Consider the following 19,904-nt stretch of genomic DNA (forward strand, 5'->3'; position numbering starts at 1 on the left):
CTTTTTGTTTTGCCTGGGGAAAACTATAGGTTGGTTTTGATCCACATCATCACATGCGAGTCCCAGGCATCCCTCCTAATCTCACAGGCATCCCAGGAGGAAAACCGTGAGTATCAAACATTCAGCTTTGAAAGTCAGTCATCTGTTGGAAGTCATGTTCCCTTGCTGGTTGGAATCCCTCTTAGCTGCTGAAAACTACTGTGCAAATAGAAATAAGTATAGCTATTCAGCAAGAGCAGGAGAATCACTATGTAATCTTAAAGTTGCATTTGTAAATTTGTTTTGAAGACTAATAGCAGTTGACATGGACTGGGTGATACAAAGTGAAGGAGGCAGAAATAAATGGAAAAAGGAGATGAACTTAAAAAGGAGATGAACTTGGTTGTTTATGGAAATGCAAGCTGGAATGGGATCTCAGTTTTCCATCTCCACTGTACTCTGCTTCTCAGTTTAAAAAAAGATATTTCTTCGTTCACAAAAGCCTTGCAATTATTTGCAAGCTTAGCAGCTGTGCGCAGAAAAAGGAATACTGAAATGTTTTTTTTGATTGAAAATACTGTAAAGAATTATTTTATGATAATATTGAGATTCATCCTTGATGGAACTGACCTGTATAATGTGACCTGCTTTACCCGGCTTTTGTGTTGTGAGCTTTGGAAGAATTGCAGATGAAGAATCTTTGCTCTCATTCCTCTTGAGGTAGAGAGGAGAAAAACTAGACAAACCATATTGATCCAGATTTTCTTTTGGGTTTATCCAGCTCTACTTCCTTGTGACGTTTTTGGGAGATTGTGACCAGTTCATACTGGAGAGTTTGATGGTCAATAGGTGTTTGTACCAATCGTTCTCAAGCTCTTTTACGTGTGAACATGTTTGTGTAGGAGTGGTTTGGGTTAGTCACGCATTTGGGCTTGTGTGAGTAAATGCATACAAACCAGTCAGCTTGCAGACACACAGGATTAACATATGGTGACAAATGATCAGGCCTACTGCCTGTAACTCCTCACAAAAATCATGAGCAGGGTACAGATCTCTCAGGCATCGCACACTGGTAACCGCCTTAATTTACTTTTCTGCTACTTGTGCCATCCTGTTTGGTGAATGCATAGGGCCGGTGTGGAAATTGATGTACAACAGCTTGCACACCAGCTGCTTGCATTAAAAGTTCTGTGGGACACAGATCTTCATCCATTATATACAGTGGGCTCTAAGAAATGTCTTGATGTAATGTTCAAATGCTCCCTGGATTTAAGTTCATCCCTGATGGAGTCAGTGACCTGGAAAGAAGTGTCTCTGGATCTAGTAGGCTTTGCTTGCTGTGGTGAGAGAAGTGGCAATTGTGAGGATTCAGAGACTTTCCTACTCACATCGTACTTCCATTAAAATTGAGAGGAATAAAACATGAGGCAAACTGAAATCAAATCACTTCAATTCTGGTATATTTCCAAGATTTTTAAATGTTGTTGCTCTCTTGATGTCTATTTTAAACATTTAAATATAACTGTCATTTGTCTACCAGAGGGCTTGAAACTTTTAAAATCTGTGGCTCTTTTAGCATGATTGTAATGACTTTGTCTTGAGTGTGATTGTTGTCACATCTTCCAGGATTGTTATTTTCTAGTTTGCTCCTTTTTTACCTTAGAGGGAAATTTGTGTAAATTCTCAGCACTATTGGGTGTCCTGAAATGGAGTGGGCAGCATATGGTGTATTTGGGATCTGGCCCCTAATAAATCTCTTTTCACTTTGGTATTGTATCAACTCTTGAGTATTGTACAACATATAAATACTGAAAGATAGTATATAAATAGGAAAGATAGCTAATGCATTTTATCCCACTGAAAATTACTGATCTAGTGTTTAATGCATTGTGAATCTTAAATGACAAATTCAGTAGTTTAATTGTGAATACTGTCTTCTCTAGTCACTTCAAAGTATGAATTAAGGAAGTGAACTTAGAAAGTATTCTCACGAAACAATTTTTTTGTGAGCTCTTGTCATCCCACCATTGTGACAATGGACTTTTCACAAGCACTATGATGATGTTTTAGGTCTAAGAAAATTAAAGCCTTCCATTAAGCATACCTTGGTATGTATAGGTAGACTCTCTTAAAATGTTGTGCTCCTGTAATAGATGTGATGTATCAGGTAGCATCTCAGAACAAGGCAATTTCACCTAACTGTTCTCCCTGGAAAATACTTTGAGATAAAGCTGTTGATAGTTTTGTCACAGGTGGCCTAAGTGGCAATCACAGAACAGATTCTTCCTCAATGAGAGGCCTGATTTTGGCAAGAGAAATTGGGATCTGTAGCAGTTGTGTCGAGTCCACAAAAAGCCTCCAAAAAACCCCAAACCCAAAACAACCCACAAAACAAAAAATTCCATTGCAGTGCATTTTTGTTCATCTGTCACGTCAGCTGGCAGAAACTGTGCCTTGAGGACTTAACTTCTTAGTGTTGGTGGAAGTTTCACTGCACCCTTAGGTACAGTGCTGAGCTGTTTTGCTCAAGGGGCCTGGAACCCACAGAACTTTCAGTACAGATTTGCAGCAGTCCAGCTGAAGCTGCCAGCAGCCCAAATGTCCCCTGGCATGCAACTACCCACCATGCTCTGGCAACAACCAGCCAACTATTTCTGTCTTCCAGGGGGCCCTGACCCAACACTCCCCTCCTCCTCTGCATGCAGTGATATCCCTATCCAAAATTAAGGGTGGTGTCATATAGCCTCACTCATGCCAGAAATCATCGTAATGTGAGTTGTAAAAGCTCATTTGATTGGTGCTTGACTTTTCACATTAAAAGCTGAGCCAAGCTATGTTTGGTCTTCGAGGGCCATGCTATAGATAAATGGTTTTTTCTTATGTAATTAAAATACTAGCCTAGTTGAGTAGAGCATGGTGCTGTGCTCTACCAAGGTTATGTGTTCAGTCCCCATATGGCCATTCACGTAAGGGCTGGACCCCACGATCCTTGTGAGTCCCTTCCAGCTCAGAATATTCTGCGAAATATCTGAGGGTACAGCCTGAATGCCTGCAGTGGAAGCTGCTACTTTAATTCTGTTTTCCTGAACAGACTTGATGTAAAACTCTTTAAATCACCCCCTTAATTTCTTTCCCCTCAGAGCCTACTCCTTTCATGTAAGTGCAGATGGTCAAATGCAGCCAGTTCCTTTCCCTCCTGACGCCCTCATCGGTCCAGGAATCCCTCGCCATGCCCGTCAGATCAACACCCTGAACCACGGGGAAGTTGTGTGTGCAGTTACCATCAGCAACCCCACGAGACACGTGTACACAGGTGGGAAGGGCTGTGTCAAGGTTTGGGACATCAGCCACCCTGGCAACAAGAGCCCTGTCTCTCAGCTGGACTGCCTGGTAGGTGAACAGCAGCATACAACACTGAAAGAAGTTAGGATGTTGTGTTAAGATTGCACCGATTGCATTAAGGTGTAAAGGGCAGGCGGATGTTTGATTTCTGTTGTGGTATCACAGGTTGGTATTGCATTTGTAATTTTGTTGTTTCTATTAGAACTGAGGTTTAAGTATGTTCATCATACTTGTGGGTGAAGAACATACTTTTTCCCCCACAATGAGTCAAAACATTTTTAGAATCCTTATATTGTGGTAGGAGGAAGTATCAAAGACAGAACAGCAAAATATTGTTTATAAACTTTGACATTTGATGGCAATTTTAGAGCTTGTTGATACCCTATCATGCTAAAAATTGCTGTCTTGCAGCTGTATTCTCTGAGAATATTTGAGGATTGTGTCACGTATTTTGCGTCTGTGTATGTGTATGAATGCACTGACCTGTCTTAATGTGGCAATTAAAAATACCCCTGAGTGTTATTCACAAATTATTTGAATGTGCTAACAAGATGAACTATGGTTAGCAGCTTTTCTCTTGTCATTTACCAGGTCTTGGTGAGATGCTGCTTGTTACAGAGGCAGAGGCAGTAAAATGAGAACTGTGCAGCGCGTGTAGACTTATAATGAATTGCTACACAAATTGCTACACAAATGAGGAAAATTGCCCAAATATTTTCCTCTGACATCTCCTAGATGGTGGCAGCAAGTCTCACTGGAATGGAGAAGGGGGAAGTGTGCAGGGAATTTGGTACTCCCCCATGCTGAGAGGGTAATGTGCTGAAATAAACAGAGTATGAAAATACAACTTTCTACACCAGCTGTCAAATTCAGCTATCTTGAATTGTTTTGGACTGGGTTCAGGTCTTTGCGTTTTGATGCTAATTAAGATTAAATATCTTTCACTACTGAATTTTGTAGATCAAGTTGAAGTACTTCCCTAATGTCATGTAATTTTCTGGCATTAATACACTTTATCATTGTCATACGTATAAATGGCTCATTAAAACCAGGAGGGAATACAATACTTTTATGAATTTCTGCTCTCATGTTAATGCTGTTTTCTTTCCTCATGAGTAATCTCTTGATGGCTTCTGTCTCCACAGAACAGAGACAACTACATCCGTTCCTGCAGATTGCTCCCTGATGGCCGCACCCTGATTGTTGGTGGGGAAGCCAGCACATTATCCATTTGGGACCTCGCAGCTCCAACTCCTCGCATCAAGGCAGAGCTGACATCTTCTGCTCCAGCTTGCTATGCTCTGGCTATCAGCCCTGATTCCAAGGTCTGCTTCTCTTGCTGTAGCGATGGCAACATTGCAGTGTGGGATCTGCATAACCAGACTTTAGTAAGGTAGGTCGACCAAACTGGATCATCAGGTTGTGAAGAATTATTTAGATACAGCCATAAATGTACTTCTGCATAGATACTCTATTCTATTCTACGTATAGGTGCTTCTAGTATTTTGTTGTTCAGCATAGCCATGGTAATGCCTTGATAAAAGTCTGTCTAATTATTTATAGGTTTTGAGAGTTTCATAGTTCCAGGCCTTTTGATCAGCCCATGACTATAGTTCCCTGAATATCAGCTGATGTCAATACTGCTGTAGATTCCTTGAACAGATGCTTTTCTTTGTTTCCATGCAATACACTGCTCATTCTAATCTCTTTAATCACAGATCCAGCAAATATGTCTTGGGTAAAGATATGTGTAAATTACTGCATTGCAGACTTAGGCTTTCTGGAGTATGGGTTGGTGCTCAACTCTGATGCACAGTAAGTTAAGAGTTGGTAACGCAGAGCTTCTCTGTGCTCTGCACTGTGCATATGTTGTTACATGTAATATCAGTGTTGCACATAAAGTCAGGTTTTCATTACATGATTTTATCATTTAGACAGCTCTTTTTTTTTTTTTTACTTCAGTGATCTGCACATTTTTCTTAAACTAAGGTAATTTTGCTGATCATGCTACAGTCTTCTGGGGAAAATGACTATTTTAAGCTGAATAGTGGGTATCACACAGCCAGCAGCAAAGATTTTCAGAGTACCTGACTGAAGTGTTTTTTTATTTTAAATCAAAAATTAGCTGTCTGAGCTGATTGCATCATCAGTTCATCACAAAACTCACACGATTGTCCCAGAGTTTGTGTTAATCTGGGGTTGCTGTTGGAATGTAAGTTACAACTCAGGGACTGAAAGAAGTTTCTTTGTATTTTTGCTCAGAATGTGCTGATCTTCTTTTAATATTTTCAGGCAATTTCAGGGCCACACAGATGGAGCGAGCTGTATTGACATTTCTAATGATGGCACCAAATTATGGACAGGAGGTCTGGACAATACAGTCAGATCCTGGGATCTCAGAGAAGGGAGACAGCTACAGCAACATGACTTCACATCACAGGTTCAATCTCAGAACCTTTGGCATGTTAACACAATTTTCTCATGGGTTTTTAAAACAAACAAGCACTTTAATTTTATTTTTCTCGCTTATAAGCGAAAAAAACAGTCTCAAAGAGAACTCCAAAGAATTTTAACTTAGTCTACTTAGTTTCATATTCCATACCTCTTTTTTTTTTTTTTTGTGGCAGCTAAATGTCTGTCTGGATTATGGCTGTTTGACAGATTAGTATCTCTCCTATGAGAGTAAGGGAGAATTGGTTTTATAAAACAAGTGCCAGATTAAAATGTTCTTCTCTGCAATCTGTTTCCATTTCTGTAGATTCAAGTTCAAAAATATTTTATGAAATTATTTTTAAATGCTTTCAGGTAAGCTTGGACATTAACTTTTATAGTTTGATTCAGTACTTCACTATTGAAGTTTTAATAACATTTAATAGCATAGTTTTGCAGCTATGTTTGCATGCACTTATTTATCTTGATTACTGTAGTAATTGGATTATCATGTTTTTAAAATTGCAGTAGACCAAAAATGTGAGTTTGCATAGTGCTAACAGTGTAGCAAGGGTCAGTTTTGAGTATCTCAAGCTCATTCCTTTACTGATTAAAGCATGTGCTGTGCTAATTACAGATCTTCTCACTGGGCTATTGTCCAACTGGTGAGTGGCTGGCAGTAGGAATGGAGAACAGCAATGTCGAGGTGCTGCACGTTACTAAGCCAGACAAGTATCAGCTGCATCTTCATGAGAGCTGTGTGTTGTCACTCAAGTTTGCTCACTGTGGTAAGCAAATCTTTCTATATCAGTGTTTTCCTTCATGAAAAATTCATTCGAGGTTACCTTTAAATGGAAGTTCAATATAGTTATTAAACTACAGAGTATAGTTAAAAATTAGGTATTAAATTAAGTATTAAGGTTATTTTAAAAACTCTTAACTTTTTTCTATGTACTGCTTATTTTGTGATGGAACATCATTGTGCAACCATATGAAAATGTTACTGTTCTTTGGATGTGTGTGAGTGCTTTGCTATTACAATCATCTGTTTCTTGAGCAATGCAGCAATAACATTTAAAAAATCTGTTGCAGGCAAATGGTTTGTGAGCACTGGAAAAGATAATCTTCTTAATGCTTGGAGAACACCTTATGGAGCCAGTATATTCCAGGTAATGATCTCCTAAAAGGAGTTTTCAGGTGGAAATGTACCTAATTACTGTAGTCCTTACAGAGTTTGTCTGTAATTAGATAAATGTTTTTGTCCTTTATACTTTTTCACTAATTCAGCTTTTACAGTAAAGTATCCCTTTAATCCAAAATTGTTCTTAATACCGTTCTTTCTCACCTTCTTCTGCCTATTGGTGAAATACAGTACCCAAGTCATGTCTTTAGGTGAACAGTCACTGAAAGTCCAAAATGTAGCTAAACCAGTGAAAGTCATATTCAGTGTGTATTTTTCTTGGATGAGATGTGTTGGTGGATTGGACCAGCAGACTCCTGAGCTGAAAATGGAGGCAATATGGAGGGGCCCAATGAAGTATAGCTGGAAGCTGTAATCTATCTATAGTCCCTCTGTGCCCAGTTTTAATGGCATTTTAGTGCCACTATAGAAGAGTGGGATTTTTGGCATGTCTTTCTGTCTTTCACCTGCAGGCACCTGCAGTTTGGGAATATTCTTATTAAATTTAACTGCTTAATTGTCTCTAGTTTAAATGACCAGTCTCATGTGTACTGATGCCTGCCATGTCTCCACTTTCAGAGACAGTGCAGTTTACCTTGATATGGTAGGTGTATATTATTACCTTGAGAAAGGTAGTTAGGGTCTAAGTTTTCCGAGTAGAAACGATTCATTTCTAGAACCAACCCCCACAGACATCCCAAATCATCCTGGTAAGAGCACATCCCCCTTAAAAGTGATGTTAAAAACTTTAGTACAGCTTTCCTATGGAGGGGTATATAAGGAAACTTCTAGAGTAGTGAACACATGTCTTGGCCAAAACACAGCTTGACTGGAAAGTGTTTAGCTCTTGTAGTAACAGGCAGAAAATTATGTCGACGTATATGATGTAAAGAAAACATGCACTTAAGCGGCAAGGTAAATGTGACAGTGCATACGTTTCATCTGACAGCAAGGCCAGAAGAGACAGAGCTACTGCAACCTGCTGTATCCCGTGTCCCATCCAGCTCCTACATACTTGTTGTGTATCCTGTTCCACCAAGGTGTCTTTTCCTGCTTGAGTCCTCTGTGATAATGTAAATTACTTTATGCAAAACTTTTGTCTTCTTGTGTTAGGGAAGTAGTGAGGGGAGATACAGTTATTTCTGTGGAGTCTCTTTGGTACTTGTGGGTAGGTAGGGCTTTGAATTGTTTCTCTGTATGAATTTCTTGTTTACAACAAAAGAAGTGGGAAGAACATGGGTTTTAATTTCTGTGGAACAAAAGTATTTAAAAAAATATTGCCACTATGGTACTGATACTTCAATGAGCTTTTCATGTATTTCCTATTTATAAATTCTTCCAATTAATCTTCAAGCCCTTCAGGATTGAAGGATTGGAAAGATGTCATTTTCTTTTTCCTTTTCTTTTTTCTTGTAGTCCAAAGAATCCTCATCTGTGCTTAGCTGTGATATCTCTGTGGATGACAAATACATTGTCACTGGCTCTGGGGACAAGAAAGCTACAGTCTATGAAGTTATTTATTAGAGACAAATCTGAATGCAGACAGAACTCCTTCTCCTAGCACTTTGCTGTATATTCCTTTTTCTTTTTTTTTTCTTTCTTTTTGTTCTAAACTGAAAACTTAAATGCTCATCACAGTTGTAGAATTTATTTTTACTTTCTTAACTTGCTATTGATTTGTGAATGTTTATTAAGAACTTGTGATACCAAATTGTCAGATATCTATTTGGAAGAAGATGGAATAAGCATACTTAGTGGTGACCTTGACTCTAATTATGTATTATAGCTGTAATGTATTTATTTTGTTTAAAGAAGGCTTTCTAACAATGAACTGACTAAATAAAGCTGTCTGGCCCGGCTTTAGTTTGAAAAATGCATCATATACTTGTGTTTTTGCAGGTGGATAAATTGGGGATCTTGGAGAAGGATGTTCAGGAGATAGTTAAAATTACACTAAATAGACTTGTAGTTTCTATTCAAAAAAAATAAACTTTGCTATATTTTTTAGTCCTGTTCTTGGATGAGACCTCTAAGTGTTATTACAGTATAATTATTTGGTGGGAAGATGCTGTATCTTAACTTTTAGACAGTCTTGGAAACTTAGGAAATTGCAAACTGTAGCCAGTGATCTACATGCCTGTGATGAATGGCAAATTCAGTTCACATTTAATTAAATTCACTTTAAGTAAGAATGTGCTAATTTATATATTTGCAATGTTAATAGAGCATCTTGTGTACAGATTTGTTCTCAATGCTTTTCTGTTGATAAACATAAAGCATTTTAGGTGTCAAGCTAGGTTTTTTAATATAAACACCTCTCTTTGTTATATTGTAGAGAGTACAATAAGTTGCCTCAAAGAATCACCTTTGTTACTTCTGGAAACTTTTGCAATGTTTCCTTGAAAATGGGGATATGTGTCTTTGGGCAATTTTTCAATTACAAGAGATTATGAAAAATATTTGATATGTTCTTTGGAAACTGCACTGAAATAAGAATGGATGCCTACCAATATACAAACTACAAAAGCAATGACCTCTGAGGTAGGATTTACAAGAGTACTCATTCCGACATACAAAAAGGAATGGATTCTCATTGAGATAAGGACTTGCTTTGTTTGCCAGCAGTTCAATCCATGTCTTGATTGGATGTCCCTAAAACGGACACAGACTGAGCCATTGTGCCAGAGACAACGTGTTATCTTTTTATGTTGTTGTTGTTGCTATTAAACTATGATCTGTGACTTTTTTTTTTTTTTTTTTTGAATGCTTTAAAAAAAAATCTTTAAGTCTGTGGATCTGCTGATGTACAGTGCCTTTGCTGCTATGGATCAAAATCAAGAGACCCGTGTAGATAAATCTTATTGTATAAGTAGAAAATTACTTAATTTCATACTAGAAATGGATTGATGCTGCAAGTTAAAATGGACTGTTTATTGAAGTTCCAAATGTGGTAGCAAAAAATGGTGTCTTAAGTGCTTAGTGTTTGATGTCATTAACAGTTTCGTAATACTCTACATTGTAGAAAGATTTTGATACTAAACTGTGTCATTGTACATAGTTCTAATGCATTGTGTTGACCACCAGTACTTCTATAATGGTAGATTATTGTTTGTGCATTCAGACTTTTAAGCATTAAACATAAGTAACTTCTAAGATGCATTTTTCTTTTTTTTTTCCCTCCCTCATTGTGTGTGTGATAATCTCAGTCACAGGTGCAGCCATTTAATCACAGAACATACCACTACAGATACTTGTCCTTTTCCCACCGAAACACAACATATAGTTTCAGCTGAGATAACGAAACCTATGAATTTATAGTTTCTCATTACCTGACTGCACTGATTCTGAATACTTGGAGGCATCAGACTTCACCTGTCACCTGCTTCCCAGCTTTGTGGTTTCCCATCTGACATACCTACATATCCCACACCTTGGGAGAGAGTGAAGTTGAGAACCACTACTGTTCACATGCCTAGTGAGTGTGTAGAGCTCAGCAGGATTTGGGAGGGGCATTGCACTAAAGCATCACACCAGAGTTTCCTCATCTAGACCGAAAGTCTATTCACTTTCACAACAGGCTTCTCTCACTGATGTTTGGGTTTAGATCAAGGATTTAGCCCAGCTTCCATGAAGTTAATGAACACAAGTTAAAGTAAGCTAGGGAAAATTAATTAATGCACTGCTGGGAGGGGTGGCAGAGGGATGAGTTTTTCGGTCTGCGTCAGGAAAAAAGGAAATTTAAAAAAAAAAAAGGGAAAATTTGAATTTTGTTGTTCTGTAATCCATTTCTGAAATGATGCTGTGCATGGTGGGAATCCTCAAGCATGCAAGCCAGTCATGATATAGTAGCCTGTGGTGACTGCTGGTACATGAACCCAAGTTTAGAAATATTTGGTGTTTTCTTGAAATGTCATAACAATTCATAAGTTGGTACTCTGAGTGATGCTCCTTGGAGGAGAGTGTAGAGGCAAGTTTCTCTCAGAGCTATCAGTTCCTTGGAGTTAAGAGTAAAGTGTTTTCCAGATGTCCCCCAGAATAATATAAGGTTTCACTTGTACTAAGGTTCTGTGCTACTTAATACAATAATGCTCCATAAAAGTAAACATGGTACAGATACCTTCTGCTAATATTTACTCTTCTCTGAAGAAATAGAATTTAATGGTTACAAACATATTGGAGATACCTTGCCTTTTCAAAGCCATTCAAAAATGTAAAAGACTAGGGTGTACACCATTTACTGAAAAAAGAGAAACCACCTGCTTAACGCTTGGAGAGGACATTGTATTTTTATGTAGTAGTTCAGGCATGAGATTACTTAAAACATCTAAGATAAAGCATTCCTTGAAAAAGAATAAAACATTGCATACACCTGAATTTGTAACAGAGCTAGTTTTGACAGCAAGGTAATATATGTCTGAAGCAGCCTGACATATATCTGCTTATTAATGTTTGTATTGACGGCTTATAAGCAGTGTAGGAATCAAATGCTTTAATCCAGGATTACCACAGTTAAATATGTAGTCATCCTGATTTTTTCCCCTTGAGGGCTGAGTGCAAGTGAGAGATGGTACAAAGCTACTTTGTTTTTCAGTTATGCATACATAGGGTCACCTTCCTCTTTCATTCATTAGTTTTGTTTTGTTTGCAACTGGACAGCACTATTTTGTTTAAAGTATTTTGATGCAGATGTGTTTTGTGCCACAAAGGTGTGGCAAATGTACTCCAAATTCAAGGTGCAACCCTCTCTTCCTCTGTATTTTTCCCTTCTCAAATCTTATTTAGTACAGTGATCGATTAAGAAAGACTTTTTTTTTTTTTAATATTTTTTCTGACTGATCAGTATAGATACATTTAAACGGAACACTTCCTATCAAACTGGTGTTTTCTAAAGATATGCAATTTTAAATTATATTTCTCTGTTTGTTTTTAGCCAAAAGTGATTTCTCTCTCCTATTTCTTAAGCTCCTCCATTACATAAAAAGAAAATAAGATTTACTTTACTAGCAATGATTTTCATGTATGCTGGATTTTAAGTCTGCACTGGAATAGTTCAAATTGGATTTTGTGTATTACATTGAACTCTGGCACCTGAAGAACATATAAAATTTCTTCTTCCTGAAATGTTGACAATTGTGTGGGAGAAACAGGAAGGTAGCTGTGCAGGTCTACATATGCAGAGACTATATTCTACCAAAGCATGCCAGTTCCTTGGCACAAATAAATGCTTCTTATGTTACTACCCTATTTATTTGTGATCATTCCAGCTGAAATCCTGATGTGACTAGCTTCTACTCAAGGATTTGTGAAAGAAAATTAAAACAAAATAAAATAAAAGTATAAAATAAAATACAATAGAATTAAATTAAATACAGTTTCTGTATGTGCAGGAGTCAAATTCAAAGCAGAACTTGTACTGCACTCTTTCTCATTTATGTTGACTATACTACACCTTTGTAGCACCAAATTAACACTGCATACAGCAGTACAAAAACACTTTAGGACATCAAGTATGGCTAGTGAGAAAAATGCTACTGAATTTTTCAGGGAAAATACACTCTCTATAGCTCATCCAAAGAGCTGTTCTCACGTGGTATGTAGGAGGGTAGTTGCCTTCAGTACTGGAGAGCTTTTCTAATACTTATGTTTTGCAGTGACCACAGTGGTGTTGAAGAGGGTTGAGCAGTTTGGGGTTGATGCGCAGCCAACCGGTTCTGCCATATACTTACATGAGAATCCCCTTACCAGACATAGCAGGAGATGAATCCTGGAGTGGTGTGCTGTAGAAGATCACCTCTGACAAGCTCTTAAATAATGCACCTGCTACGTCTGCTTTTGAACCCAGAGTTACTGAACACAGCCCTTGAGATTTCACGTTTCTTCCAGTATTTGGACTACATTGTTTCCACTGCACAGCAAGAAATTTTTATGTCAAAACCAATACATGTTCTTACTCTTACCAAACGATTTTCTGTCCCAGTTACAAGGAAACAGTATTATGGTGTCTTTTTTTATTATTAAAAATGCTGTAGTCTGACATTTACAACATGTCCATAAACCTGCCATAGAGTGCAAAGAAGCTCTTCTGTGGGGTCACTTTGACTCATGTGGTTATGTTCTAAAACATTGCAGAAATAATTTTTTCCTTGTTTTGGGAGAGATGAACATGTGACATCATATGCACAGTGTACAAATTAAGGGGAGGAACTGTCTAGTGGTTACTTCTGCATCTGTGGTTTGGACCTAGCTGATTATCCCAGAATGCTAAAATGCATCTGAAGGTTAAAATCAGTAAGTACAAATATTTAAGGATTTAAAAAAAACCCTTGCTGTTCTACAGTAATTATGTTGACCCAAACTTGTTTAATGTCACATCAAGGTAAGCATCCATATTCCACTTTCTTTTCATATTCAAATTAAAGAAGGGGTGGAAGAATTCTAAGCTAATCTTTACCTTTCAATTAAATCTGTCTTTAAAAAATACCCCAATGCTAGTGCTTGAAGAAGTAATTTTCTTGGGTTTATTTTCATTATACTTGAAGAATTTTATAACAAATGTGCTCTAGCACAATCCACATTAATGCCATAAATGAGAATAGGTGATACAGCTGCTATTAGAAGTTAGGGTTCAGAGAATGCTATTAACATTAGGGGAATGCAGTTTGATTTGGTGGAAAAAGGTGTTACCTCATTTCCTGAGCAAAAGCAATATGGAATTTTAGCTGCATGTTGTAATGCACTGTCTGTCCAGCTTAGGGGTGCAGCTTCAAGGGGTTTCAGCAATTTTGTCTTCATTTTTTTTTTTTTTTACTGTAATTTAGGACACATTTGCTGAAAAAAATGGTAATCAAGGACAACTCTGGTCCCAGGACTACGGGCAAGAGGTGATATGTGGAATAGGTTGCTCTGCTTCTGATTCCAGCCTGTGCTCTGTGCTGCCTGACACCTAGTGAAATGATTTGCGTGAGCCCTGTGTAAAGTGTTTTCATGTTCTTCTTCACAAGAGGCATTATCTAAAGGCTAGCTATCCATTATTTTGAAAAATTTGTCATGGCTGTATTGAAATATAGGGAGGCATTTTCTGTTGGGAAAAGAACAAGGAGGACCTCTGGGGAATCAAGCATTTCAACTCCTTATCAAGCACTGTAAATGTGCAAATGAGGCAGTCACACTGCTGTGTTATAAACTGTCAGTCTTCTGCTAAAGTGGGGAGAAAAAAAAAATCCTAAAATATATGATACAAAGATAATAGACTACCTTGTATTTCAGCATGGCTTTAAGGTATTAGGTATGAAGTCCAATTTGCACTCATTTTAGAATAAATAAGCATGAATCCTCTTGTGCTATTAATGATGGTGTGTCTGGCCACCTAATAAAAAACCAGTGGCTGAAAGAATGAGGATAGTTACCAGGGTTTCTCTTCTCCAACACATGAAGCAATATGATCAAAAAAATTCTGCTCATTTTATAACCTCATGTGAGCAGCAATGTTAATATTTCAACAACAACAAAAAATTAAAGCAATGTTAATGCCATCTTCACATTAACCTATGCATGTCTTTGCCTGAATAAAAAAAAAATTCCCACCTCCATTGCAAATTAGCTTATTTCATCCAAGATTTTAAGAGCAATTAGAATATCTTCTCTACATTCTATCTGTTTTAGGGTTTCTTGCAGGTTGTGTGTGACTCCAGTGATATTTTCTCACATTTTTCTCCCCCGCTGAGATCCTTCCTGAAGCTGCTCCAAAGATGCTCTTGCTTGTGGCTTGGTCTCGCTCTCAGGGGTTGCTCAGTGATTGGGAATGGGAAGGATTCACAGGATTTTCCTGGCTGTAACAACTGCTGTGTCAGCTGTTACAGGCTCACTTATGCCTCCTCCTTTCTCTGAGCAGTCTTAAATAAAGAGATGCAGTAGAAGCAGTCTTCTGTGCAGCCGACCCTTCTGCTTTACCAACTTTCAAAGGTACTCATCATCTGGAAATGACAGAGGAGGAGAAGCAGCTAGGAGTTCTAGGTAGGCTCAATGTACCAGTGAGAGACTGCCATGAAAAAGACAAATGTGATATAGGATGCGTCTGGAGAGGCATTTGCTGCAGAGATAGGGAAGTATTGCTGCCATTCATTTTACAAGGCACTGGTGAGACCTTGCCTAGAATAGTGAGTACAAACCTGGTCACCCATGTTCAAAGATTTTAATTGAAAATGGGACCGATAGGGAGAAGAGTGTACCTTACCAGGCAAACTGGAAAAACAAGAGGATGGAGAATGTGTCATGCAATATAAAGAAAGCCTATGTCCTTTTAATCTTTCAGGGTGGCAGACCAAGAGTAGATACAAATAGCATCTAAAAATACCTCAAATGTCTATTCATCAAGGATGATGGTATTACAGCTGAAAGATAAATCTAGCACAAAAAACACAAGCAAAGAAAACAGTGGAACATGGAATTAAAGAGGCTCTGTTAAGAGCAAGCTACCCTGCAATGGCTTTCCAATACAGAGATTACCAGGAAAAAGCAAACTGCTTTTAAGACAGAGAATTATGAAGATGTATGTGTGATTGGAGAATATTGGCATCTATAGCTCATGGATGTCTCCCAGTCCTTACATGCTTGATGTGCATATAAAAAGAATGTATTATTGGAATGAAGGGGTGTTTATTTTAGAAAGAAGCTTGATAGGTGAAAAGAGTGGAAGAGAAGGGCTGTCAAACAGAAGACATGCGCTTTGGAGTGTTTTCGTGCAGCTGAAAAATGAGCAGTTCTCCCTAGGTCTATTTATTATGACACTGATTCTCTGAAAACAATAGTAGAAAAGAGAACTGCACATAATGCAAGCATAACAATGCAGTGTGTTATAGTCTACTTAGACTCACTGATTTGTACTCCATCAGCCCAGAGAAGTGAGGTGGTTTCTCTTATAAGTCAAAAGTGTTCGGATTTTGAGCTTGGAGATTCAGCAGGTGCTTTTCCTCTACGTCTGTTGCTGGTCATGTCCATAGCACTTGGGTTCAGTGGAGTGTTCCAGACTGCAGCTGTGCAGACTGATAGCTGTAAGCTGCTCAGAGTAACCTCAAGGGGAAGAGAGGAAAGATGATCTTGGCTATACAGGAGGGAGGCAAGATAATTACAACTCTGCGTAGTCAGTTGTATTGACTACCACTGTGCACTGCTGTGAGAGATGTGGCTTGAGGACAGGGATTGTTGAAGGTTCCTTCACTTACCGTGTCAGGAATCATAGGGGAAATGGTATAAAAAACCCAAATTGTTTTGTGTGAGACATGGGCAGTCTTCTCCTATCAGGCTGAATTTTACTAGCCTTGGCCTCTAGACCAGGCATTTCTTTTCTCAGTGCCTAGTAAAAGGAAAATTTCTGATCCTGAGACAAATGTTTGTATATTTCATTCTGGGTGTGTGTGCAGCTGGAAGAATGTGAACATGGATGTAGAGGCTTGTACTCCTCAGTACCTAGAACGGTACACAACTGGATTCTAGCAGTTTCGTAAAGGAACACGCAGAAGGAACACAACAAATATCTAGCTGAATTTTGTCTGCAGAAAACTGTGACAAGCCTGACTGTACCTGTTGCATTAAAAAAACCCAAAAAAAAGCTTCAGCAATTCAAAAGATAATCTGTTTTCCTACCATTTGAATTCATCATGATTGTCATCTGTTTCCCAAGCCCCTTGTTCACATTGTGGAAGTAAGATTTCTTAAGAAAATACATGAAATTATCTTGGAGCATTTAGGTTCTCTTGTTATCTCTTACTAAAATAATGAGCCACCTTGGTGGCATTTGAGACTTATGGATCATACTTCTTACCTGCCAGGCAGTCCTAACTGTCAGGGTACAGAAAAACTCTAACAACAGGACTTAACTGTATGGTTTTCATATGATCTGGTGATCTATTCTCACTGCATCTCTCATGTAGTTTTATGACTTACAGGGGCATTACCATGACTGTGGCAATGGCATGAGAGGCAAGGAAATTTGTCTTCAACCTTAAGAATCTAAAATACCCTGAGAGGTTTATTAAATGGGAGCAGTTTTGAGTCCTTACAACAGTTTTTTCTCAAACACCTCCACATCATCTAATATGTGCCATTTCTCTGAGCTATAATGCTGTATCCAGCTCTGGGGTCCTCAGCAAGGAAGAACATCAACCTCTTGGAGAAAGTTCAGAGGAGGCCACCAAAATGATTAGAGGGATTGAGCAACTATCCTCTGAGGACTAAGAAAATCAGGTTTATTCTGGCTTGGAAGAGGATTGGGGAGATCATATAGCACCCTTTCAGCACCTGAAGGCAGCCTGCAAGAAAGTTGGAGAGATACTCTTTACAAGAATATGTGGTGCCAGGAAAAAGGAGCAGTGGCTTCAAACTGAAAGAGTAAATTTAGATTAGATATTTAGAAAAAAATTCTTTACCATGAGGGTATTAAGGCATGCACTGGCACAGATTGCCCAGAGAAGTTGTGGATGTCCCATCCCTGGAAATGTTTAAGCCTTGGAAGAGTTGTCACATTACAATCCCCCACAAATGCAAGTAGATCACAGAGAGGAAAAGATATCAGCACGTGTGGATCCAAGGATGAGATTTGATTGTTGCAAATTAGATGATCCTTGGTCAAAGTGATGGTCACAGTCTAGGTATATTGGGGGTGGGGAAAAGCCCATATGATGTGTGATGGGTTATATACCAGGTTCAGGTCGGAATATCCTGGTACCACCCCCTGGGGAAGACAGGTACACTCTCTGATGTTACACTGTACATCATGGGCAGTTCTCTGGTCAAAGGCCCCAGAAATTACCCTAGGAATGCTTCTGGGGTCTTTGGTGGCCTATGGCCTCCTTCTAAGACACGACTGCTGCTTCTGCCTCATAGTTAAGCCAGTCCTGCTACTCAGAAGAGGTGAATACCATCCAGCCTGTGTTTGAGTGTAGATCAGCTTGGGGATTTTTACACCTGAGCCAATCGTGTACAGAAAGAAATTAGCATGATAAAAAGTATTATCCCACCTTGCAGGATCTGCTTCTTACCAGCTTTCTTCCCTATCTGGCTCAAAACCCAGCTTGTTGTTAAATAGAGGTCCTGCTCATCCTCTAGTGGTAGGTGTGCGCCTCTGTGCGCTGGGGCTGTTCTGCTGTAGACCAGAGGTTTCACTCACACACACGAAAACTCCTTCTCCCCTTCAGCTGGGGGCACAAATGTGGCCTCAACAGAGCACAAACCTGCTGGCTTTGCAAATGCCTGTTTTTTTGAGTCGTTAATATTTCAATCTCAGACCAGGCTGGATGGAACAGGTCTAGGAAAACGTATCTAGGAAAACGAAGGGGGTTTGAACTGGGTGATCTTTGAGATCTGCTCCAACACAAAGCAGTCTATGATTTTATGAATCAATGACAATTGACAATTTTTATGAGTCTTAATGAATCCTTCAGAAAAGAATTTTGTCTTTTATAGTGCTTCTTGACAATCTTTTTTCTATAAAAAAAACCACAAAAAATGTGTGATGTAGGCCCTTTGTCTTCTTGGGACAGCTCTCTCCATTCTGTGCAAAGTCTCTTAGCAGATTGGCAATTTCTGATTTTCCTGCAATTACAGCTCAGCAAAAAGCAGAAATCCTTTATTAATGCTTTTTCTTTCTGTGGTATAACTGAACAACAAAATTTAAGACAGTTAATTTCCTTGAGAATGTTAATAAATTTGTTCAAAAGATACAGGCTTGAAGCTAAAGGAAAACATTTAAATTTTCTGCCTTTTACCCTGCATCTCTGCTTGGTGCTAAGCGTTGGTTTGTGGCAAGATATTTCTTAGGAACAGAAAAAGCTTTTTCTTTTTCCAGATTAGCTATTTGACCTGCTCAGTCCCACTGTGTATGTTGCACAGTGCCATTTACTAGCCTAACTGGATGAATCATTGTTTTTCTGTTGGTCTTTTGCTTCATTTTGCAACCCTTCCTTGATTAATGTGAGGTTTTGTGTCCAAAGGAGAGTACCCAAGAGGGTGAAAGGGCATGACAGGAGGAGTGGCTGAGGACACTATAAGAGCATACTGAGGAATGAATGACCTCAATACTCTCACAAGTAGAGTGGTAGCGACTGATCTCCTCCCTGTTTGATGACAGGATGCAAGGGAATTTCTTCAATCTAATCAAGAAAAGTTCAGAGCAGATATTAGGCAACAGTTTTTCACTGAAAGGGTGGTTGAGCACTGAGAGCGAGCTCCCTAGGTAAGTTGTCATTGCCCCAAGCCTGTAAGTTCTCATGAAGTTTTTGGACAACACAATAGTTATCTTATGGGGAGTCAAGAGCTGAACTTGGAGAACCTCATGGGTCGCTTCCAACCCATGAGATTATCTGATTATTAATTACAGACAGTTAAAAATCTAAAAAAAAAAAAGTGAAATAAAAAAAGAAAAAGCCTCCAAACAACCCAAAAGTTCATCAAAAATATGTTCTTTCATGGAAAATCTGAGATAATTGATATTAATTAATTTTACAAATTTAGATTTACATTTCAGATTACTTTTTTATCTGGGAGCTCTCTCATGACTTAGAACTCTGGTTCTGCTAAGATTATGAGCTTCCTTCCTGCATGAGAACACCCTAGGCATAGCTACAGGTGAAATGAGGAGCTCATGTTCAGTCCCCTCCTCTGCTGGACTCAGAGCAAATGCTTGTTTGTTGGCTCTTGTCAATATTGCAGGCTACTCACTCTAGCCATTGGATGCATAGCTGTGTGTCTGTCTCCTATTTTTTTTCCTTGGTTGCACCCTGTTTGGATCGAGGATTGCCTTCTCTTCTGTGTGTACAGTGACTGAGCCCCCCTGAGATCTTTGTGCGCTTATGGAACACAAAAAAATTGTGTTCCTGTTTCTAGTTCTAAAGATGTAGACTGAACTGTGGGCCCAAAGGTTTCTCTGAACAAATTGCCAATTTTTAATCTGTTTTACAGTTAATATTTTTAATAAACA

At 38.6% G+C, this 19,904-nt stretch overlaps 1 protein-coding gene across 3 annotated transcripts in view; it reads left to right on the forward strand.

The window, feature by feature from the left end:
* Window positions 1–10,084, forward strand: part of LOC120765249 (transducin-like enhancer protein 4) — a 104,293-nt gene extending 94,209 nt beyond the window's left edge. For all 3 annotated transcript variants that reach the window (XM_040089893.2, XM_040089894.2, XM_040089895.2), the window contains 7 exons: window positions 30–106; window positions 3,120–3,369; window positions 4,467–4,714; window positions 5,614–5,761; window positions 6,389–6,539; window positions 6,844–6,920; window positions 8,348–10,084. In XM_040089893.2, coding sequence (XP_039945827.1) covers window positions 30–106; window positions 3,120–3,369; window positions 4,467–4,714; window positions 5,614–5,761; window positions 6,389–6,539; window positions 6,844–6,920; window positions 8,348–8,455 — 1,059 coding nt within the window. In that variant the 3' untranslated portion in view covers window positions 8,456–10,084. The remainder of the gene's footprint in view (window positions 1–29; window positions 107–3,119; window positions 3,370–4,466; window positions 4,715–5,613; window positions 5,762–6,388; window positions 6,540–6,843; window positions 6,921–8,347) is intronic.
* Window positions 10,085–19,904: the final 9,820 nt, after the last annotated feature.

The sequence above is a fragment of the Hirundo rustica genome, chromosome Z (genome assembly GCF_015227805.2).
Source record: "Hirundo rustica isolate bHirRus1 chromosome Z, bHirRus1.pri.v3, whole genome shotgun sequence".
In the NCBI taxonomy this organism is placed as follows: domain Eukaryota; kingdom Metazoa; phylum Chordata; class Aves; order Passeriformes; family Hirundinidae; genus Hirundo; species Hirundo rustica.